Source organism: Erithacus rubecula (genome assembly GCF_903797595.1).
Source record: "Erithacus rubecula genome assembly, chromosome: 1".
In the NCBI taxonomy this organism is placed as follows: domain Eukaryota; kingdom Metazoa; phylum Chordata; class Aves; order Passeriformes; family Muscicapidae; genus Erithacus; species Erithacus rubecula.
Window position 1 is genome coordinate 29,341,266 of NC_136658.1, and position 21,311 is coordinate 29,362,576.

Sequence of the window (21,311 nt, forward strand, 5' to 3'; positions counted from 1 at the left end):
GCCAAATATACTGGGGGCTGAAGGGAAACTGAGGTCTCAAATGGGCATCATAGCCCATTTTTCCTTTCCTGAAGGCACCACCAGAAATTGGAGATCTGTCTCCAAACAGTGAAGCAGTGTCTGACGAATCCCAGGCAGCGTTGGCAGTATCCACCCTCAGTCTGGTATGCTTTGGTGAACAGGACGTGGTTTTTTTCTTGGGTTATATCCAGGGTTTTGATTTCTATACAGAGACAAAAGCAAACAGAAACCTGAAGAAAGAAGAGTGATTTAAATGCTATAAATACCTTCAGGAAAACAACCAGCTTTCCGGGGTAGATGTATTTACAGTCTGCAGGGACAGTGATAGAAAGGACGCTGGCCTGAAGGTCAGTGCATGATCTGGGCACTCCCAATATAAAGCCTGATGGAAGTAGGGTGTCACAGCCCAGGCTGAGAGTTCTAGCTAACAGGAAAGCAGAAGTATTTTGGGGAAAGAAAAGGAAGATACCTTCAACTGGAGGATGCGAGGAGGAAACCTGGGAAAAACTTACCTATTGCAGGCAGGATGGAGCTTTTGGGCATCCAATGCCAAATAAATTCAGAGAAATCAAAAGCAGCTGGGGTGGGTTATTTTTGTCTGGAGTTGGTGCTGGTCTCAGCTACAGAGCCAGTGGTTTGTCACTGCTGGTCTGGTGATTAGAGCAACCCTTGCCTCATGTGCCTTTCTCTTCTGTTGGTTTTCAAGGGAGAGAGGACCTTAGCTCCTTCTGCCTTGCTTTCTGTATCCATACAGATACAGAATGTATCTGTATCCAGGATGGTTGATAATGCACTAGTGATGGTTTTGAGATTTATTGAGAGGATATTTGAGATTTATTTGAAAAGGATATCAATAGGTACTAAAGATGAGTGTGTGTGGCTGTTGACTGAAGAGGAGGAATGAAGCTGGGAAGAGGAGTCTGGAGAAAGAGAATGAAATGCAGGGTAGGGTAGGTAAGATAGATGGGTTGAGATAGGGCAGCTGCCCTGTGCTATTGTCACTTGGAGAGGGCTGATAGAATTGTGTGATGGGGTCAAATGTATTTATGATGTTTTAGAGGAAAAAGAACAATGAAATATGTGGTACTGCAGAAAAAAGGAAAGGGGTCTGCAGTGGTCTGTGGATCTAAAGTATCAAGACATTTTAAAGAAGCTAGGGACTACTATATGATAAATTGAGGCTGATTACTAATAGATATCTTCTGGTTGGTTGCTTTGTTGAGACCTTTAAAATTAGAGTATTGCCACAAGAGAGGAACTCATTGTTCCTAAGATGAAGCTCCTGATATACAGCAAAGCCATGCAAAATGCCAGCAGTCCAGTTGGCTGACAATGCCTTAAGTAAACCTTCACTCTAGAGAGAACAGAAAGCTACTGAGCTTTCTGGAGAGAACTGAAAGCTACTGTCCTGCAGAGCATAGGAACAACCTCCTGCTCTGGACTGGCTGCTGCCTGTGGTGCAGGGCAATGTCCTGCTCCAAATATGCTGCCTGTGGTGAAGGACAATCTCTATCAGTGCTGTACTAAAGGGCAGTTCTGATTCTGAGGATAGAAAAGCACGAAGAGCCTCGTCAGCTGAAAGCAATTAACTCTAGTGAGTAGGAGACACACAACAGGAGTGCAATCTGCCACTGGAAAACAGGCTGGGACAGGAAGCAAGGAATATGTGATCTCCTTGAAAAGAGGAGGTGAATTTAGAAAGACAGATTATAATCATATGCAAAAAATTCAGCCAGGCTTCTGTGCTGGCAATTTTCCCCTGTTATGACTGCAAATGGGTAGAGTCTCACTTCTCTTTCTAAAGGGCAATTTATTGGGATTTTTCTGCAGTTATTAGCTCTGATTTTCTGCTTAGATCTCATAAAAATCAACCTGGTGCTCTGCTCTGCCACAGCACTTTATGGAGTTCAACTCAGACAGCAGCTGAAAGTGAAGTGGAGCATTGCCATTAATGTATTTGCAGGTCTGGAGAGGTTTGGATGCTGGCTCTGTCACCTATTCCACCTCCTTGAGCAAATGCTTTCATCTAGATAATTTTTAAGGTCCTTTCTAACCATTCTATGATTCTGTGGTCTAGATGTGCCTCAGTTTTCATATTGCTACAACAACATGAGTATCTAATAGATGTGGTAATGATGTGCAGGCTGTGGTTTCCCCTTCTTGGCTGGATGAACACAGATGTACTTTGAACAATAAAAAAAATCCTCTTTGCCTATGAATTCACTGGAAATTTGTTCCCTAAAAAATAAGTCATTAGACACAATTGCTTCAATATTTCTGGAAAACAGACCCAAAGAGGTGACAACAGGGCTGGTCCTTCTAAGAAGTTGTATCCCAGTCATTGCAAATTTTATAGAAATTGTGGAGAACAGAGTATTTTTTGTGCTCTAGCAAGGCACTATGTGAGCTCCCTTTTGTCCTGCAGTAGCTCAGCATGCTGCAGGATTGAGCCCTAATTGCCTGGAGGATGCAGCAGGAATAGCAGTAATGTCTTGGCTGACATAAAAGAAACCATTTCGGCAGGAGTTAAGGACAATAAAAGGTGAGTCTCATTTCTGTACTTCCAGACCTCCAGGGAGTTCAGGGAAGTAGATATTTTTCTTCTTTGTAAGTCAGAAGCAAACCACTTTATGCATCACTTTACATTTGGATGATGTGGATTATTTTAGTGTCATTTATCACAGTCTCTATGATGCCATTTTGAGAAATGTGCTGAATTTATTCCTAAGGTTCCCTAAAGGTAAGGTACATTTTGTATCTATGTTTTTGCAGCTTTGTTAAGACCTAGGGTGTGGAAACTGGCACTACATCCTGCAAAAAGTATTAAGGAGACTTTACTGGAAATCTGCTGCTGGCAGGGATAAAGGACTGAATTGATTTAGAAGTAATTGGATAGAGTTCAATTGAAATGAATCCTAATTAAAGAAAAAGAATAGGCAGAAGAGAACTATAAGTACAGCTTGAAACAGTACAGAGTATGCAGACTAGACCCAAGCAAAGCCAAAGGTGATTTTTCATCCTGAGGTTGGGTTGTGGGGTTTTTTTTGCAGTTTGCTCAGTTTGGAGAGTGATGCTAAGCTGGCAAATGCTGCTCTTTGCTTAAAATAATTTTCCCTCTCTGGTTTCTAGAGTATGCTTGGGTGTCTGTCCTTGCAGAGACCCATCTTGTGGTCAGCAAGTCTTTGATGTCAATAAGACTTTTGAGATGATGCCCTGCATCATCCTTGTATCAAAGACAGATGTGTGGACTGCTAATGGGTTGGAAGCAGGCTGGAACTATCCTAGGACCTTTTCTTTTCAATATTTTTTATGAATGATGTGGAGGAGGAGATGAAATTAATTTTATCAAATTTGTGAGAGAGGCCAGAGTTGAAGAAAAGTCAGTATGTTTGGGAACAGGGCTGCCATACAGGAGGGCTAGGACATGCTCTGACTGACATGAATTTCATGGAATTCAACAAGGACAAATGTAAAGTATTTTGGGATGGATGCTTGGGATAGATCTAAATGGGATGAACTAACCCCTTGGACTGTTGAAGGCTGGAGACTGACAGATAGCAGTTCCCCAGTGCCTGCAAGGAGGTTATTCAGGAGATGAGTCCTGGCTTTTTACATGACTGCAAACCAAATGAATGAGAAAAAACAGACATAAATTGAAACAGGGGCTTCCAGCTGCAAATAGGGAAAACCTTTCCACTATGAGCTAATTAGAACAGGAGCAGGTTGCCCAGGGTTGTTGTATGATTTCCATCCTGGAATATTTTCTAGACCTTAATGGATAAAGCCCTGAGAAGCTGGGGTTGATTTCAGCTGTGGGCAGGGTTTGGGCTAGAGATCTGCCAAGGTTCTTTTTCTCCTCATTCTGTGATTCTGCCTGTATTGTTCCTGCCAGTCATTCACTGGGGTAGCAGAACAGTTTTGCCATTTCATGGAATTTTTTCTTTTTCCCTGCAAAGCTCATATTGTGTACTCTCTGTTTTATGTGAGCTACAAAACAGATGGGAACCTCAATGTGACTCTTCAGTTTAATAATTAACTCTTTGACCTTCTGCTTCATCCTTGTGTGTTCTAGGAACTCGGTTCTGTTCACAAGCAGGAATGAGCCAATCCTCCCAGCTCTTCAGTGTGTCGTTAGTGCTGGTGAGGAAGAAGTGCAGAAAGGTTGTTCTACTTCAGGAACACTCATTATAGAAGCCTGATTGTCTGAATATTTAGTCTCTTTATTTCAGTGTTAAACAGAGGAGACCCAGGGACCAGATCTCCAAGGCAGCTTTCAGGTGCCTGACAATGAACTGTCCTTCCCTCTCCTGCAGTTCCCTGGGTTATTTATGACACACTTCTAATTTCTACAACAAATGAGACCATGATCTTACAGACAACAAATCACTTTACTCCTCTGCTGCAAACCCTGATTGACTTTCCAGGGAGGTCTTGGAGGCAGGGAAAAAGTTAATATTAGATGCTTAAACTAATATTGTTCTGAAAGCATCTGGAGCTGTGCTTGTCTTGAATTAGCCATGTTAATTCCTAGCCTTTGACATGAGAATGATCTTTTAGTGTAGAATGGCTTTTTAGTACAGTTTTAAGACTATAATATTTATTACTGCATATTACAAACCCACTTAAATGTTGCTTTAATGTAGTTCTAAGATTGTAATTTATGGCCTTACTAGCATCCTCCATCCTGCCCTTGTCTGGCCAACACCCAGGGAGCAGTTTGGTTTACCCTGATACACAGCAGAGCCACGGGCTTGTTTGTCCTCTCTTGCTGGCACCAGGAAGGTTGGAGATGTGCAGGTGGGACTGTATTACCTAAAGCCCAGCCTTGTCCTGTAAAGCCCTTCAATGGTGAGGAGAACATGGACCCTTCACTACACAGTCAGTTCAGGTGGTTCTCCCTGTGTATCTTCAAGGTCCTAATGTCCATGTAAGTCATTATGATGTTTCCTGCTAAGGAAGGTGGTCCTTTGGGACTTGTTTGCCTATTGACTGTGGAAGGAGTTTGTTTCAGCCTTGTCCTCCTATGCAGTGTCTGATGTGAGTAGTTGCACTCTGGGCAGCATCACTGAAGAAGCACATCCTCCTGCCCCTTTTTTGTGATCAGCCTGAGGAAGAGCCAAGCCCGTTTCAGAGATGGAAGTTTATCTCAAAATTCAGATGAAATTAGACTCTGCATTGAAAATTTGGGTGAAGTTTGGCAATGCTAAAGTAGCTAAAAGCACAGTCATAGTGGAGACAGGGATGGGAAGCCATCATATCTGAGAGGGACAGCAAGAGCACCCAACACCATATACACCAGGGGACTGTGGTGATTTATGGGGTTAGGTCTAAAAGAACTGTAGCCATTGTTTGACCATCCTGCCTGTGTGGTGCTTCCAAATCACTCTGCCAGGCTCAGCATGGATTGCTCCAGGGAAGTAATAGTGAGACATAACTAATGAGCACTGTAGATCCTCCTATTTCCTCCTGGAGCAATCCACACTTATCTATGTGCCAGATGTCCAGAGTGTCTGGGCTCAGGCTGGGAACCTGCAGAGAGGAGGTGGAAAGGGTACCAGCCTAACTGCAGGTGTGTTCCAGTTTGTGTCTGGCCAAGGTGACCACTGAGCTTCATCAAGGACAAATGCTTCTGCTGATTTTGGACTGTCTGCAAGCCCCCTCTGCTCTCCAGGTTGACTTTTTCTGACACTGTGGAACTTTCTGTTTGAGGTGAAAATCTGTGGGATTTTGTCTTCTGCTTTTATCTTGTCCTTGTTTGCCACTGGCTTAATGCAGGCTGGTCCCTCAGGAGTCCTGCTTATATATTCTATCCTGGGAAAACAGTGTGATGGAGAGCATTAACTCTGACATAGTGTGTTGCAGGGAAGGCAGCAGTAATGCTTGATGGGGAAAAAAAAATCCAGCACGTGACCAGAGGAATGTATGAGTCAGCAGGCAGGGACTAGAAAGGGCAAGATGGTTCTTGGAGAGGCATTGCAGTGTAGCCTGTGGTCATTGCTGGATTGGAGGTGGCTATATATATATATATGTATATATATCTATCAACAGTGGTTTTATTTTTTCATCCTGTGAGATTGTGGGGAAGCAGTGATGTGAAGAGGTGAAGTGGGAAGGTTTCCTAACCAAGCAGCTGTGAGTCAGAGCTTGATGTTTGTGTCTGGCAGGGTTTTACTTCTCCACCCTCAAGCAATTGTCTATAAGGAGAAGAGATACTCTCTGGCTCAGATGCAGGCTTACTCCAGGGATGGCATAGTCCTTGGATGGCACCTGCTGAGATCTCTTCTGGATATCATCTGTGAAAACTGTACTTGGGGTGCATGTCATCTCTATTTATATTCTTTGTAACCCTGTTTACTTGAAAAACTTCAAATGCTCCCCAAGTGCTAATGAAAAGTTTTTCAACTAACCCCACTAGGAGTTGGTGCATGTTCTCATTTTGAGGAACAGAAAGCTGGGGATTATTATTCTGGTCAGATACACGAGTGGGGCTCATTTTAGGCTAGAGGCTGGAAGAGACCTTACTCCAAATGTGTATTTGTGCAGTGCATTGTGCAGGAGGGGGCCTGCTGTTGGTGAGCCTTTTTAGTCCCTGTAATACATTATAAGAAATCCTGACTGTCTGATTTTATCACTCTATAATTGTTTGGTTTTGTTGGTTTTGAGTGGTGATTTTTTGGTTTGTTTTGGTTTTTTTTTTTGTGCAGTAGTATATCCAACACCTGGTTATAAATGTTATTCTGAGCTTTTCCTTGGGAATTCCTTGTTTGTTTTTTTTAAACTCTTCTCTAATGCTTTATTGCTGGTGAATTCAGGCTGTGACAAATGGGAGACTTTGCCTGACACTGCAGTTTTTCTCCCTGCTCGCTTTGGTCCCGCATATAAATGCAGCAGGTCCCTGGGGAGCAGCCAAGACTGCACCACTCAGTTGGAGTGGCTGGCAGCACGGTGTAAATGTTAAACAAACACCTCTGCCATTGCACACAGAGGCTGCAATCCCACCTCTGCTTCCCAGGGCTTTTCTCTCCTTCCCTGAATGTGAAGGCAATCATCAGGACCATCTTTGCCTCTTGAGGACATCTGAGGCAGCAGACACCAGTGTAAGACCTTGGCCCCCTTAATTCCCCACTTGTCTTTTCTATGGCTCTGTAGGTGGTTGTTTGCAAGACAAAAATGTTCAAGTGTGTGATTAATCAGAAGAAGTTCTGTATCTTTGTATCTTCATTCAGTTTGGAGGCTTTAGTCTCAGCCAGACCTCACCAGAGTGCTGCCATAAAGGCCACAAGAATTATCCTCTTCAGAGTGGTTCCAGATAGCTCTGCTTTTTTTGGCCTCCCTTGCCCCATCCTGGGCTTAGGTGCTCAGCAGACCCTCCTTGAACTAACCTGCTGCTCTGTCCCTGTCTTTTAGGAGCAGGGGGCAGAGATGGATAAGATACTGGAAGCTGTCGTGATGTCCTCTTACCCCAACAACGTGAAGCAAGGGCTGGTGAGGCGCGTCCTCGAGGCAGCAAAACAGCCCATGGACAGCGAGCAGTGCTGGTCCATGCTGGAGCTGTCCACCAAGCTCTACCTCACCGGGGACACCAAATACAAAAGGGAGATTGGGAAAGAGGTGCTGGAGGTCTATGGCCACTATCACCCAGAGGAATTTGAGGAGTTCTTCAACGTCCGCTTCCTGCTGAGTCTCCTCCAGGAAGGCTATGGACCTCTGGGGAAGAGAAGCCATTATGTGCTTGACTACATCCAGTTAGGGCTGCAGTTTGTCCTGGAGAGCCCATCAGCAAGCAGCATCTTCAGCTTACTGCGGATCGAGGTGCTCCGGAAGGTCTGCGAGAGGCCCAGCCCCAAGCAGTGTGCCAAGATCAGCAAACTCCTGATGCAGCACCCTCAGTGCATTCCCACGGGAAAACACCAGCTCTTGTTCTGCCAGCAGCTGATCCGCTGCATCGGCCACTTCCAGTGCGTCTCCGAGGGGGAGGAAGAGATCATGGAGTTTTTGGAGCAGGTGAACAAAGTGAGTGCTCTGCTGCAGAGGATCTGGAGGACTCAGACCTCAGCCATCCTGCCCTCTTTGAAAGAACTGTTCACTATCATTTCTTCAACAGGTAATTAAATGTAATAATTTAAAAACGGCTGGGAATGTAAATGTCGGCTCTGATGATGTCAAGCTCAATTAGTTTGACGTCTTGCAGGGTTTTCATCCACTACAGAAAAGCAGTCACGGATGAAATATAATAGACAAGCATCTCTAAAAGTTGCCAGGGCCCTGAGCTGGGTAAACAATATCACTCTGAAACCAGAGAGAGTCTGCAGACAGGAGCTGTTAACAGGATTGAAGCATTTGCAGCACAAGTTTGTGGTCAGCACTTTCCAGCCTCAGCTGAGCTTAAGGGAAAGAAGCATCTTCTCTGCAGCTTGTCAGAGTGGAACTCGAGAGCTTTTAGAAATGTCTAATGTCTATGTGGCTGACTTGGTGGTGCCCCACAGCCTGTTCCCTGCTAGAGATTTGGGGTAAAGCTAAGCAGTTATTTCTGACTGACATAGAGGTATGAAGCTCTACTGACTGTCTGAAGGGTGGTTGCAAGGTGGAACAGACAATGGGGCATTTAGGTTACTGTAGAGGGTTTCTAAAGGTTTTTGGAGGTACCAGTGCCATGAAAGGCTGGTGAGCTCCTGCTTTAGCCATTCCTAAGACCACAGGAGATGGGTTTTCCAGTATGACAGCCTCATCCATTGGAAGGAGGCCCTTTTCCAGGAAGGCAAAATTGCAGTTGCATCCTTTTGCAATTAGTTGCAGTATTAGTAAAAAGAGACAAAGCAGAGGAAATTTGGCACCTGAGTTGGGCCAAACAAGTGCCTAATCTCTTCCTGCATTGGGGCTACATATGGCTTCAGGGAACAGCCATCTGCTAGGATCCAGCTTCATTATGTGCTGCACTGGGATTTGGGGAATTGTCCTCCTGGCTCAGCCAACAGTGGACTCTATACTGCGTATTGGAAACAGGTCAATATCCACTCCATGATGTGTGGATGTGGCATTTGGGGATGTGGTTTAGTGGTGGACTTGAGCTCAGAGAGCTTTTCCTACCTAAACAAATCTATGATTCTATTTTTGTGGGCAGAAATTATTTGGTCTTTAGGACAAGAAATGACTGGTGTGCCTGGTTTCCCTGTCAACTAACATCTTCATTACTGGGGCTCATCCCTGTCTTGCAGAGGAACAGGAAGCACCCTCCAATGCCTTGGCCAGTGTGGTTCAGTTTGTCCCTCTGGAGCTCATGGATGGTGTCATAAGAAACCTCACCAATGATGACAGCATCACGGATGTGCAGATGATGATGGCCATTGGCAGGTAGGACAGGCTGTGGGAGGGAAAGCTTTTGGAGAAATGCTCTGTGTGGCTCTATCCCAAGCAGCTTGGCTAATGCTGCCTGGTGAGGAGTGTGTAGGGAAAAAGAAAACTTCTCTATCATTTCTTCTAGCCCTGAGATCCTACAGAACTAGAATAAAGACTGGTTGTTATTATGATTGTGACTATTATTATATTTGTTTGGATTAATTTAGTTTATTTTCTTAGAAATAAGTTGTATTATAGGATGTCCAATATAGTTTACCTCGAACAGGTTTGATTTCCAAGCCCCCCCAAAGCTGTTAAGGTCTTTTTCTTCCCAAAAATCTCCTTTTCCGGATTTCATAATGATCTCTGTCTCTCTTCAGAAGGACACCTTCTTAAGCCACCAGTCACAGCTAATGACTTTTGTGAGGGAGGTATCCCCAGCTGTTTCCAGGCCCCACTTTGGCCTTTGTCAGGTGGATGTGCTGCAGCTGGACAGACAAAGTCAATGGATACCTAGTCAAAGCATGATGAAGAGTAGTGGATGAAATGCTACCTGACATCCAGACCTGGTCTTTGCAGCACTAGTGCTCTCTTTGGCATCACCAGATCTTCTTTGTACCCTTATGTCCAAGTCCTCCAGCTCTTCTGTGCTCCAGTGCCTTTCTCTGCCCTTACTTAGGTGTATCTTCAATGATCTTAAGGATATTTTCCAGCCTAAATTACTCCATGATTGTATCTTTAACCTATGCTTATCTGACTTGATCTCACTGGAAGCATCTTTTTTCCTCTTCTTATTACAGGATTTGTGTGTCCTTCCCAATAAGGTTACATGACAGAAACATGTTATTCCTGATAGAAACTTTATGTATATGCAGAAAAGGGGTTACTTCTCTTTGGCTTTCTAGGGAAGGTCATGGTTTTGCCAGAGTCCAGAGTAACCCAAGACAAAAGATTAAGTTATCAGTTCAATTCCTAACCCACTTCTTCATCTTTTTCTCCTTCTGGGTACCTGCTGCTACAAGCTCCAGATGATGATCTTCCAAGAGTGCCAGTGTCTAAATGCAGAGGTTGCCAAACCAATTGCATCATTCCTTAAAACTGTCTTTGTCATGCAGAAGGAGGAGTAAATAATTAGTCAGAGCCTGAAAAATGTAATTAACATCACTTAGGAGAAATATTGAAGTTTTGGCAGCATGGTTATGGCTGATGGGTGGCCCAAAAACAGCGTGACCACAGGCTGTTGGATGTGTGTGCTCCATACCTAGAAAAATTAAAGGAAAATAGGCAAATTGAAGATCTTTTAGTATAGTATCCATGGCAAACTTGTTGCATGCAGAAGTGTCTTCTTTGGAAGTTTGGATTTGGGAGTAGCAGGGCAATAAACTGGATTTATGTGGAGTTTCTGGTCAAGCATGTAAAGAACAAGTAGTGGTAAAAAAAGCAAGGCTGTCACCTGCTGGCATAAGTGTACACCACAATCTCTTTTACAGAGTTTGTCTATTTTTAGATAAACTGTATTATTGTGCATCTGTGGTGTCAGAGATACTCACAGATTTGGGTTTCATTTTTTTTTCTGGGTATGTATCTGTTCCAAAGTGCCTGGGTCCAGATGCAGAAAGCATCTGCTGTCACACTTGCTACCTCTGGAGATCAGGGTCTAGGCTTTTAAAAATTTAGCATTCCAAATCAATAACTCCTTTGTCAAATTAGGGTCATCACTACTAAGATATTTGTGTATCATGCAGTCTGAATTTAAAATGTAATTTCTTCCTGCTGTAGCAGCACAGGCAGCACTGTAACCTACCTACCAGTGCTGACAAAGTATAGCTTGAAGCACATTAGTTTATTTTATGCCTGTTTAAAGAAGATAGGTAGAAAAAGGACTTTTGAATCTCTGGATCCATCTCTCTGCTTTATAGCATTAACATCATAAACCCCTTTCATGAATGTTCAACTCTGCTCCTCAAAGCAGAGCAATGCTCCCACTGCTGTTCTTTCACAGTTCTTCCTCCACTGGGTTGCTTTAGTGGGTCAAATCTCTCTTCTAACAGCCAGTCTGTCTATATTTCTGGCCATCATACAGTTCATTTGATCTTATGCCAACAGACATAGCTGAAATATCTTTTGTCTCCCTGGTGTTTATTCCTTCAATGTGTGCAGGAAAAGCAGTCCCTTCCCATCTCTGCTTTCTCATGGCTGTGCTAAACAAGCCAGGTTATTTTAAGCTTTTCTTTCAGGAAGTGTTCTTCATTTCCTCTACCACCTGAACAGGTTTCTTCAACACAGCTCATTGGTCTTAGGCACAGATGGAGATGTTTGTGCACCATGTTCATCATGGCAGCCTGACCATGACCTGAGTTGGTGGTGGTCATTGTTTTGCTGTAGAGAACACTTTTCCTTCTGCACCACAGATGGTGCTGCTTATTTCCATGGCTGCTGTTACTCTGGGAACTTGTAGTCACCTGGTGTCTGCCTGGTTGTCTGCAAGCAGATGAGTTATGGTACCCTCCATTTCTAGTGCCTTGCATGCCTTTTGAATTGATACATTTCCTTCCAGTTCTACATTTCTAATCCTCAGGGTCTTCCTTGTGACTCCTTGATCTTCCTCTTGTGTTGATGGTGCCTGACAGTTGTGTATCTTCACATACAGTGATTGCATGGCTTTCTTTGTTCTCTGGTGCAAGTGTGTGTGCAAGCTTCTCTGGCATTTGCTTTATTATCCAACTTGGCTTGACTTCTATTATTTTTCAACATCCCAACATACTCTGCTTTTCAAGTATTTTTTTTTACTGACTAGACTTTTAATTTTTCCAGTTCCTTGTAAACTTCACTCTTTACCTTGTGGTGGTTAGTTATCTATCTTCCCTTCTTTTATTTTGCATGAGCTACAGATTGATAAGCAAAAGGAACTGACTGGGTAAGGTGGCTGGTCTGAGGTGTAGCCTGAAGGTCTGGGGTATCTTCAAATCAAAGGTACTGAAATGGTCAGCGAAGTTTGATACTTGGAGTTCCCAAGTCTTACTTCCCAGTTGTTTAACATTAAACAAAAATGATGTGTCATCACTTAGTCTTAGGTTATTTTTTATGAGAAACTTCTTTAAAGCACTTATTTCTTGAGAAACGTGACAACATGTTGGTTGAGTAGCTAGAAATTATTTTTTTTAATCTGCAACATTCAGGAGTAATTGACTTCTATTAAAGTTTCCAGGGGAAGTTTTTTAATATGTTTTTGGGAATCAATGTTTCCCACACAGAAACTAAAAGAGATGAATCTGAGTTTTTTTCCCTTACCAGTAACAGTTCAGAGATCAAACCAGTATCGTGTGTTTTCTAATGGTGACAATGCAGAAACCTCAATCAAACCCTCACATGAGTAGTATATAGAGCACTGCACCGGTTTTAAAAATTTTAACTTGACTAGACTGACATTTGTGGAAAAAATCCCCACTTTACTTGGTGGGCTTGGCCTGATCCTCTGATGAACCACAGTGTGATGGTGACATTGGGGTATTTCTGCTTCAGGCTCTGTTGTGCTTTGAGTAACGTGAAATGCTTTGTGAAGAGTCTGTCTCATCCCATGACTAGACTCCAGTTTGGAGGAGATTTGACCCAGAGTGGAGCTTGACTTTACAATATGTGCATTAAATTTATTTAAGAGTTTGTGTTTCATTTCAGAATGATTGACTGGGTGTCCTGGCCCCTGGGAAAGAACATAGACAAGTGGATCATTGCTCTGCTGAAGGGTTTGGCTGCTGTGAAAAAGTTCAGCATCTTGATTGAAGTCACTCTTTCAAAAATAGAAAAGGTCAGTTGGCTCTTTTAAATGTGAATGTGAACCACAGAAATACCATCTTGCACCTGAAATATCACCTTGCCTTTCAAAAGACAAGATGAGATGTATAGAGAAAAAAAGATTCTGCTGTCCTAGGGGATACTGATTTTGCAGCTAGGAATGATGTTTTCCAGAATAACCTGGGATGCTGCAGGTTGTGGTCTGCAGAGGTACTGATATCTTAAAGGTTATGAAATAAAGTAGCCAAGGATTTTCAAACAGGCAAAATACCTATCAGTGAGCATATTAATGGTCTACACAGGCACAGGTCAGTTCTAAATCCTGTGCCCTGACTTAGTTCTTTTATTAGTGTAGATAAAGCCCCTGCTGCCATCACCTGTTTCAGCACTGAGTACTTGCTCTCTCTGGTCACTATTTCAGAACTTTTCCCATGCTGTGGTCCTACTCTTCCCTCCTTTTAATAATGGGTATAACATCTACCAGAAGAAGTCACCATAGAAGCTACTAAGACTAAGTTTTTAGGACTATGGTTTAATGATGGGCTTGGCAGTGCTGGGTTAACAGCTGGGCTCAATGACTTTAGAGGTATTTCCTCACCTAAATGATACTGTCATTCTATAGTTATCAGTATTGGAACATTATCAATAACTGCATTTGTCTTTGTGATCCCTCAAGTGCATTGAGCAGTGGAACTGTAGCCAAGCATCTCTGGCTTTTCTTTCTTTCCTTTCACTGTTAATACATAGGAAAGGACACAGCCCATAAAATAACATGTGATTTTTTGAAACCCTCAGAAGTATGATCTGACAGCAGTAGAGGGTACACAGATATTTTTTGTAAAGAAGAATAAATAATATAATTATAGCCTTTGAAAAAGATACTTGCATTTTATCTCTTTATCTGAAAGGTTAGTGATAAAGCTCCAAGTTTCTGAATAAATTAAGAGGCACATTCTGGCATTCCCAGAATACTAGAAAACCTAGCATTGTGCTGTGCTTGCATGGCTTTTTCATGAGGAGATATGGAGATGCAGCACTGTCATAGAGGCATTACACAAGCCTGAAAGGGTTAGGATAACCCACACAGCATTTTTAAGGGTGTCCTGAGCAGACAGGACACCCTCCTGTCTGGACAGGAGATGGCTCTGGAGGCTTGCTTCAACATCCAGCATGGAGTAGGAAGAGACCAGCACCCATGACAGATGCCCAGTGTCTCTGCTTCCTGCTGTTCTCTTCTCCTGCTGGTTTCTGCCTTCTCATTTGCTTTTTTTTTCTCCTCCACCAGGTCTTCTCCAAGCTGCTGTACCCCATTGTGAGGGAGGGGGCTCTGTCTGTCCTGCAGTACATGCTGCTGAGCTTCCAGCACTCCCACGAGGCATTTCACTTGGTAAGGCTGTGTCTGGCACTTGGATGGGGACACTGTCCCCTTAGTGGGGACCTGAGATGTGGCAAATATTGCCACTCTGGCTTTGGAGTGCATTTGGTGGAGCCTTTGCACTGAGAACCTCTCAGAGGGCTCTCACTGTGGAGAGCAAGGAATACATTATTAAACAGCCCTTGCTTTTCCTAAGCAGGTCCCTCACTTCTGTTGGACTCAGTGGGCCACATCCCACATGTGACTTTAAATTGTCACCAACATGTGGCACCCATTTCCTAAAGTGGTTTGGAAGGTTTGTAAAGCAGCAGTGCAGCAAGACCAGAAGACTGGATCAGAACACTTCATTACACAAATTCTCTGTTAAAAGCAAAACCAGCTTTTGGCAACATTTGAATTTCCACAGTGATATTTTGTAGTTTGTTTTGCTGTTGGCACTGAGGCACAGCTCTGCTTCCTGCTGGTGTTGCCTCTGGAATGCTGAATTTAAAAAGGGAGGCTGAAGGCAAAAGCATGCTTGTAGTGATTGAACTGATAAAAGCAGTAATGAAAAATTACTCTTATTAATGTTTGATTTTGTACTTTCTCATTAAAGCCCTTATATTTGGCTTTCCACCTAAAGATCATGGAATAAACAGATAGAAAAAAGCAAAGCTAGCCAACATTTTCAATTCCTCAGCTGGAGATACTTAGAAGGAATCTGAATTTCTTGAGAAACTCTTTGGTTTCTAAAAATAGAGTAATTCCAAAGTGTTGTCTTCAGTTGGGCATCAAATTTTGAAACACTCCAGAAGCTGTGAGTTGCTCATGGCTTGAAGTTTCCATCTGTAGCCCATAAGCAATTTCCTCCCTTATTAAAAAAAAACAAAACCAAAACCCAGCAGGGTCAAACCATGTCTCTGTGTTTGCCCTAGTACTTTGGAAAGGTTTTGAGAATTGTTCCCATCACAGCTTGGCAAAATTCTGATGTATAAAAAGGTGCTGCAATTGATTTGTTTCCCCAACAACCTTTCCCCTTGGAAGGGAAATAGTTAAAATCTCAACATTTTGAAGGGGAAGAAAAAAAGGAAAGACCAAGGGAGGAAGAGAGGACGAGGGATTGGCTGGACTGGGGTCCTGATACTTTACTTCGGGATTACACTGGGCTAAAAATAACTTAAAATACAAATATGAAAAAGGTTGTGTAAGAGCCTGGGTCACTCTAGCACATCTGTGGGGATGGAAATAGGTTTTTAATTCTGTGTGCAGCTGCAGGGTCAGCAGAGGGTGCCCTTGAGCAACAGATTGTTTGGATTTGCAGCTGCTCGTGCATTTTTACATCTTTGAGATGAAAGCAAAATAAAGATGTGCAGTTTATGTGCCTGTTGCCACCTATCCCACCACACCAATTCCATCTCAGGGTATTCAGTATAAAATAACATAGAGCACAGCAGACAGCATTTCTTTTAGGCTAATACCATCTGCCTTGCAGGTTTGAATCCCTGCACTTGGCAATCAGCATATCCTTTCCAATGTAGGTGTGGGATTTAGGGAGAGACTAAAGAATGGCAATTGCAGCTCACCAAAGCAGCAGCACAAGCCTGCAGGTGTCATGCAACACAAAACCCTCTAAGGCTGCCAAAATCAACAAGAGTTGCTGTTGAGTTCAAAGGGTGAAACATGAAGTCTAGAATGGCACTGAAATCAGCTCCTGTACACTGTCTTTTCTGCCTGTGGTGAATTTCATTCCCCTGAATGTATTAAAATTCTGTGAATAATGTGGAGTAATTTTTGTAGTGAATTTTTCTTTTCCAGCTGCTGCCTCACATCCCCAGGCTGGTGGCCTCTTTGAAGAAGGAGGACTCCAACTCTGCAACCAGCTCCCTGGAGCAGCTTGCTGAGCTCATCCACTGCATGTTCTTCCGCTTCTCAGGATTCCCAGACCTCTATGAACCAGTCCTGGAAGCAGTTAAAGTAAGTCATGCCCTATCAGTAATTGTTCTGCTTTCCATATGGAAATGGCATCCTTGTCAGTAGCCTGGAATAGAGGGACTGTCCCACTGGTAGGGATGTCCTGACTTCAACACCTCAGGTGGTGGTAGAAGAAGGGGGATTAGAATTCTGAGTGGGAGCCCTGTGTGAGCAGGTTGAAGGAAGTTACTTCTCTAATGGTGGGCCTGCAGAAGTCCTGATGGTGCCTGCAGGTTTTAGCTGTAATGTTGTTCTCAAATGCCTCTAAAGGACTAATAGAAACAGGTAAACTCTTCCATGCATGTGAAGAGCAGGCAAAATGAGTTGTGTGAGCACCTCTAGCAGAGGAGTTTTGCAGTTCCCATTACTAATTTTTCATGGGAAAAGATCAGTCATAGGATCATAGAATACCCTGAGTTGGAAGGGGCCCACAAGGATCATTGAGTTCAGCTCCTGACCCTGCACAGGACGACCCCAGGAATCACAGTGTGCCTGAGAACATTGTCCAAATGCTTCTTGGCTTGGTGCCATCACAACTTCCCTGGGAAAACTCTTCCAGTGCCCAGTCACTTTTCCTAATATCCAACCTAAACCTCCCCTGACACAGCTTCACAGCTTCATGCTGTTTCTTGTGCCCTGTCACTGATCACTGGAGGGAAGAGATCGGTGCTTGCCCCTTGTGGGGACAGATAATGATTTGTAACACAGATCTCTCTTTCCAAGGCTCTCCCAATTCCAAATGAGGACCGGATTAAACACCTGTTGGGACAAAATGCTTGGACCTCCCAGAAGAACGAGCTGGCCTGCTTCTACCCACGCCTGGCATCTAAATCAGAGACAGGAAAGATTGGGTTAATTAACTTGGGAAACACCTGCTACATGAACAGCATCATACAGTCTCTCTTCATGGCTTCAGAGTGAGTTTTTCCTCCCTTGCTCCCTTTGCTCCAGGGGTTGCTCCTCACTCCAGCCTTGCGTGTCCCACACTGATTTTCCATCTCACAGATTGTGTCTCTGCTTTTCTTTCACAGCTTTCGGCATTCAGTGCTGAATTTAACTGAGGGCAACTCCCAGCCCCTGATGACAAAGCTCCAGTGGCTCTTTGCATTTTTGGAGCACAGTCAGGTAATTATTTCATGTCCTAGTTATTTGTTTGGACTGTCGGCTGCGGAAAGGCTCGTCTCCAAGTTGCTTCCTGCCGGCTCTAACGGGCTGATAAGGAGCTGTGGATCTTGGTGGGTTTTGTAATGGGACAAATTTTGTTTATATGCAAGAGGCTAATTTTGGGAGAAGTGGAGGGAAACTCCTGTCACCCATGAAAGTGAGCTGTGTTCACACCAGTCTGCCTGTCTTTAACTTGTGGTCCTCTTGGGCTGGGCTGATGTAAATAGCTAATGGTTTTGACAATGAAATCCATTAGGTAACAGTTTACATCTGTGGTCAGCTGAGAAGCCTGTTGGTGTGAAGCAGAGGTTTTGTTTCTTGCTGTGCAGCAAGGAAGAAGACTGGAGCAGCTTGTTTGTCCCACTGCTGCCCAGAAAGCAGTAGCAATCAGTGAATATTGCTTTAAAAGTGGTTCTGTTAAAAGGATAATTATAAAAACCCCCTTCGAGTCCAGATCTCTGAATCCTTGGTATGTGAGGGAAAGTAAAATAAAAATAACACCCTTAAACTAATTGCAAATATTTCCATGACAAATGTGAAATTTAGTGCCATGATGTCTGGAGATACAGCTAGGTCATATTTAATTCCTCTCTTGAAAATATATCTTTCTGTCCCTAGAAAGACAAGATTTTGGAAAGCCAGTGAATTTTCCCTTGCTGGGTAGCAAGTAATCCAGCTTTTCTGTTTCCTAAACCTTGACTGGCAGAGCTGGCTGGTAGCATTGTGGTGTTATGTCACTACAAATGACCTGGAGGGGGGGGGGGGGGGGAAATATAGATATCCTGTTAAATTTAATATTTGGTCATAGAAGAGTCTAGGTTTTCATGGCAGGTTAGGGTGTCTGTGTTTTGTGATGAGCAAGTACAGAAGCATATTTGCTTGTTATGTAGCTGACAGTTAATAGTTTCCTGTTAATTTCCTTTTGGTTATTTTTCTTCTTTGGGTTGTTCTTGGAGTTACTTTTTTTGCTAAAGATGGTTCTGTTTCCTAATGACAGCAATTATGTTATCTGGTAACACAGATTAGCTGCCTGCAGTGATCAGAATGTTGGGTGGAAGTTTAGTGGATTTTTTTGCTTTGTTTTTTTTTTATGAAGGATTTGGTGAGAGAGATCCTGATCAAATTAAATGGAGCAGCAAATTAAATTCAGGCTGAATTAAGTGGAATTATCTGGATCAGGCCAATAAACCATTTAAAAATTGATGATAAGCACAGGGATATTTTATAGAAGTATATGCAAAATAATGTCTGAAATTCATCCTTACCATCCTGGCTTGCAGTAAACTGAGAAAGTCTTCCTGGGATTAGCCTTTGTAGGGGGGAAAAAAAGGATCTTATCAGGCACAAAACACTGTGCTTCCTGTGAACCAGCCAAAAACCGCTCCTCTTCTCTCTCCATCCCCCTGTGTGAATTGAGGAAAAATCACTAGGATTAAACACATTTTTTTCTGTGTTGCTGCCAGCGACCTGCCATCTCCCCTGAGAGCTTCCTCTCTGCCTCCTGGCCCCCCTGGTTCACCCCTGGAGCTCAGCAGGACTGCTCAGAGTACCTCAAGTATTTGCTGGACCGGTACGTGACGAGCGCCGTGATCTTGGAGCCTGGTGACAGCAGCATCCCTAAACCCCAGTGTGGTGGTCAGTGCTGACCCACAGGCAAACAGGGCACGTGGCTGAGACCAGAGGAGTTGGGAGAGTGGAGGGTTGGGATAGTGAGATTGGTCTGAGGCTCCTTAATTGCCCTGTTTGGGCAATTTTAGGGGTAAGGTCAGAACTTAGTTCAGCTTGAAAATTTCTGCCTTTTCTCTGAGGACACAAGGAATTCAAAAAGACCGCTATGATCATTGAGTCCAGCCATTAACCCAGCACGCCTAAGTGCCCAAGTCCCTAAATGCCACATGTACACATTTTTTAACACTTCTAGGAACAGTGATTTCACTAATTCCTTGGTCAGTCTATTCCAAAGCCTGACCACCCTTCGCCCTTTCAGTGAAGAGATTTTTCCTGATACCTAATCTAAGATTGTACCAACCTTAGAGATTTACCTGACAGGCCACTCTGTAAAATGTTGATTTTTGCCTTTTATCTAGAAAATTCAAATCTCTGGTGTCCCAATGGTCCCTCTAAAAGTGTGGGGTCAGTGGCACATGAAGATTTTAGGTTCCCAAATCCTGTCTGACTCCTTTCCACCTTTCTCCCTCAGCATCAGACCCCTGGGTACAGGCAGGTTAACTGGGATTAACCACTTGTGGTGAAGAACAGGAGCCCTACTTTAGAAACTACCTCTTGGTGTTGTATTGATGCATAACACAGCCTTTTTCTTCCCTGCCAAAGATTGCATGAAGAAGAAAAAACTGGAAAAAGGATCTACCAGAAACTCAAGGAATCCAGCTTGATGTCTCAGGCAGTAGAGCATCATTACTTAAACAAGACATTGGTTGAGAAGATGTTTGGGGGTAAAATGATGACAAAGATCCGCTGCCTGAAGTGCCTGAATGTTTCCTCCCGAGAAGAAGCCTTCACAGACCTGTCCCTGGCTTTTCCTCCCTCGGACAGGAACGTGCATGGGACCACATCTGTTCAACCAGTGGAAGAAATTGTCCCACAGTTCATTGAGCCTCCAGAAAATGCAGGCCAGCTTACAGGCTCTCCCTGGATCCAGAGGAAGGCCCCCATGGCCAGTGACCATGCAGCATCATCAGTGTTGGTGGAAACATTAGGTTTCCAGGAATCAGGAGAAGCAGCAAATCCCATACGTGGCAATGATGTTGGGGTGGATGCAGCCAAAGACCCTCTCTCGACTTTCAGGGAGCAGGAATGTGCTCCCAAGGACTCCAGATCTGTCCCAGATTTAATTAACTATTTTCTATCCCCAGAGAGACTGACAGCAGAGAATAAATACCACTGTGAGAAATGTGCTTCCTTGCAGGATGCTGAGAAGGTGGCAGAGCTGACAGAGGGTCCACACTACCTCATCCTCACACTGCTGCGGTTTTCCTTCGACCCACGGACTATGAAGAGGAAGAAGATCTTGGACAATGTCTCCATCCCTGTGGTGCTCAAGCTACCTGTCCTTGTTGCTCCAGAGGAAGCTGAGGAGGTTTGCTGTTGTGGGAAGGATGGTGCTGTCCCAGGGAGTGGCTTCATGACTGTAGTGTATGACCTCTGCAGCGTGGTGGTGCATTCAGGCATCTCCTCCGAGAGCGGCCACTACTACTGCTACTCCAGGGAGTGCACTGACACCCTCCCCCACGGGCAGCCCCAGGATGGGGTGCCAAAACAGGCCTCTGACAAGCAGTTGGACTTTGAAATCCAGTGGTACCTCTTCAATGACACCAGAGTTTCCTTCTCCTCCTTCGAGTCGGTCAGCAACGTCACCTCGTTCTTCCCCAAGGACACTGCCTATGTCCTCTTCTACCGGCAGCGGCCGGCCCGGCAGGGCTGCCTGCTGCACCAGGCTCTGGCTGAGGCCAGCCACCTGCATGGAGAGCCCTCCCTCCACAAGGACTTGATGGAAGCCATTTCCAAAGATAACATCCTCTTCTTGCAGGTAACTGCTGCTGCTGTGCATGGCTGTGCAGGCTGTGGTTCTGCAGCTGTCCGGCTCATGGGCCACATTCCCACCCACCCAGGCAGCAGTGGGATCCTGTCCTGTGGTTAAAATCCTGAACATACC

The 21,311-nt window shown here is 44.1% G+C and overlaps 1 protein-coding gene across 5 annotated transcripts in view; it reads left to right on the forward strand.

The window, feature by feature from the left end:
• USP35 (ubiquitin specific peptidase 35) overlaps nucleotides 1–21,311 on the forward strand; it is a 40,186-nt gene that overhangs the window by 16,305 nt on the left and 2,570 nt on the right. For 4 of the 5 annotated variants that reach the window (XM_079310538.1, XM_079310536.1, XM_079310537.1 and 1 more), the window contains exons 2-10: nucleotides 7,429–8,125; nucleotides 9,237–9,372; nucleotides 13,033–13,162; nucleotides 14,435–14,536; nucleotides 16,319–16,477; nucleotides 17,198–17,391; nucleotides 17,506–17,599; nucleotides 19,102–19,208; nucleotides 19,970–21,185. In XM_079310538.1, coding sequence (XP_079166664.1) covers nucleotides 7,444–8,125; nucleotides 9,237–9,372; nucleotides 13,033–13,162; nucleotides 14,435–14,536; nucleotides 16,319–16,477; nucleotides 17,198–17,391; nucleotides 17,506–17,599; nucleotides 19,102–19,208; nucleotides 19,970–21,185 — 2,820 coding nt within the window. In that variant the 5' untranslated portion in view covers nucleotides 7,429–7,443. Of the gene's footprint in view, nucleotides 1–7,033; nucleotides 7,119–7,428; nucleotides 8,126–9,236; nucleotides 9,373–13,032; nucleotides 13,163–14,434; nucleotides 14,537–16,318; nucleotides 16,478–17,197; nucleotides 17,392–17,505; nucleotides 17,600–19,101; nucleotides 19,209–19,969; nucleotides 21,186–21,311 lie in introns of all 5 variants that reach the window. The other variant, XM_079310534.1, reaches the window with a different exon arrangement.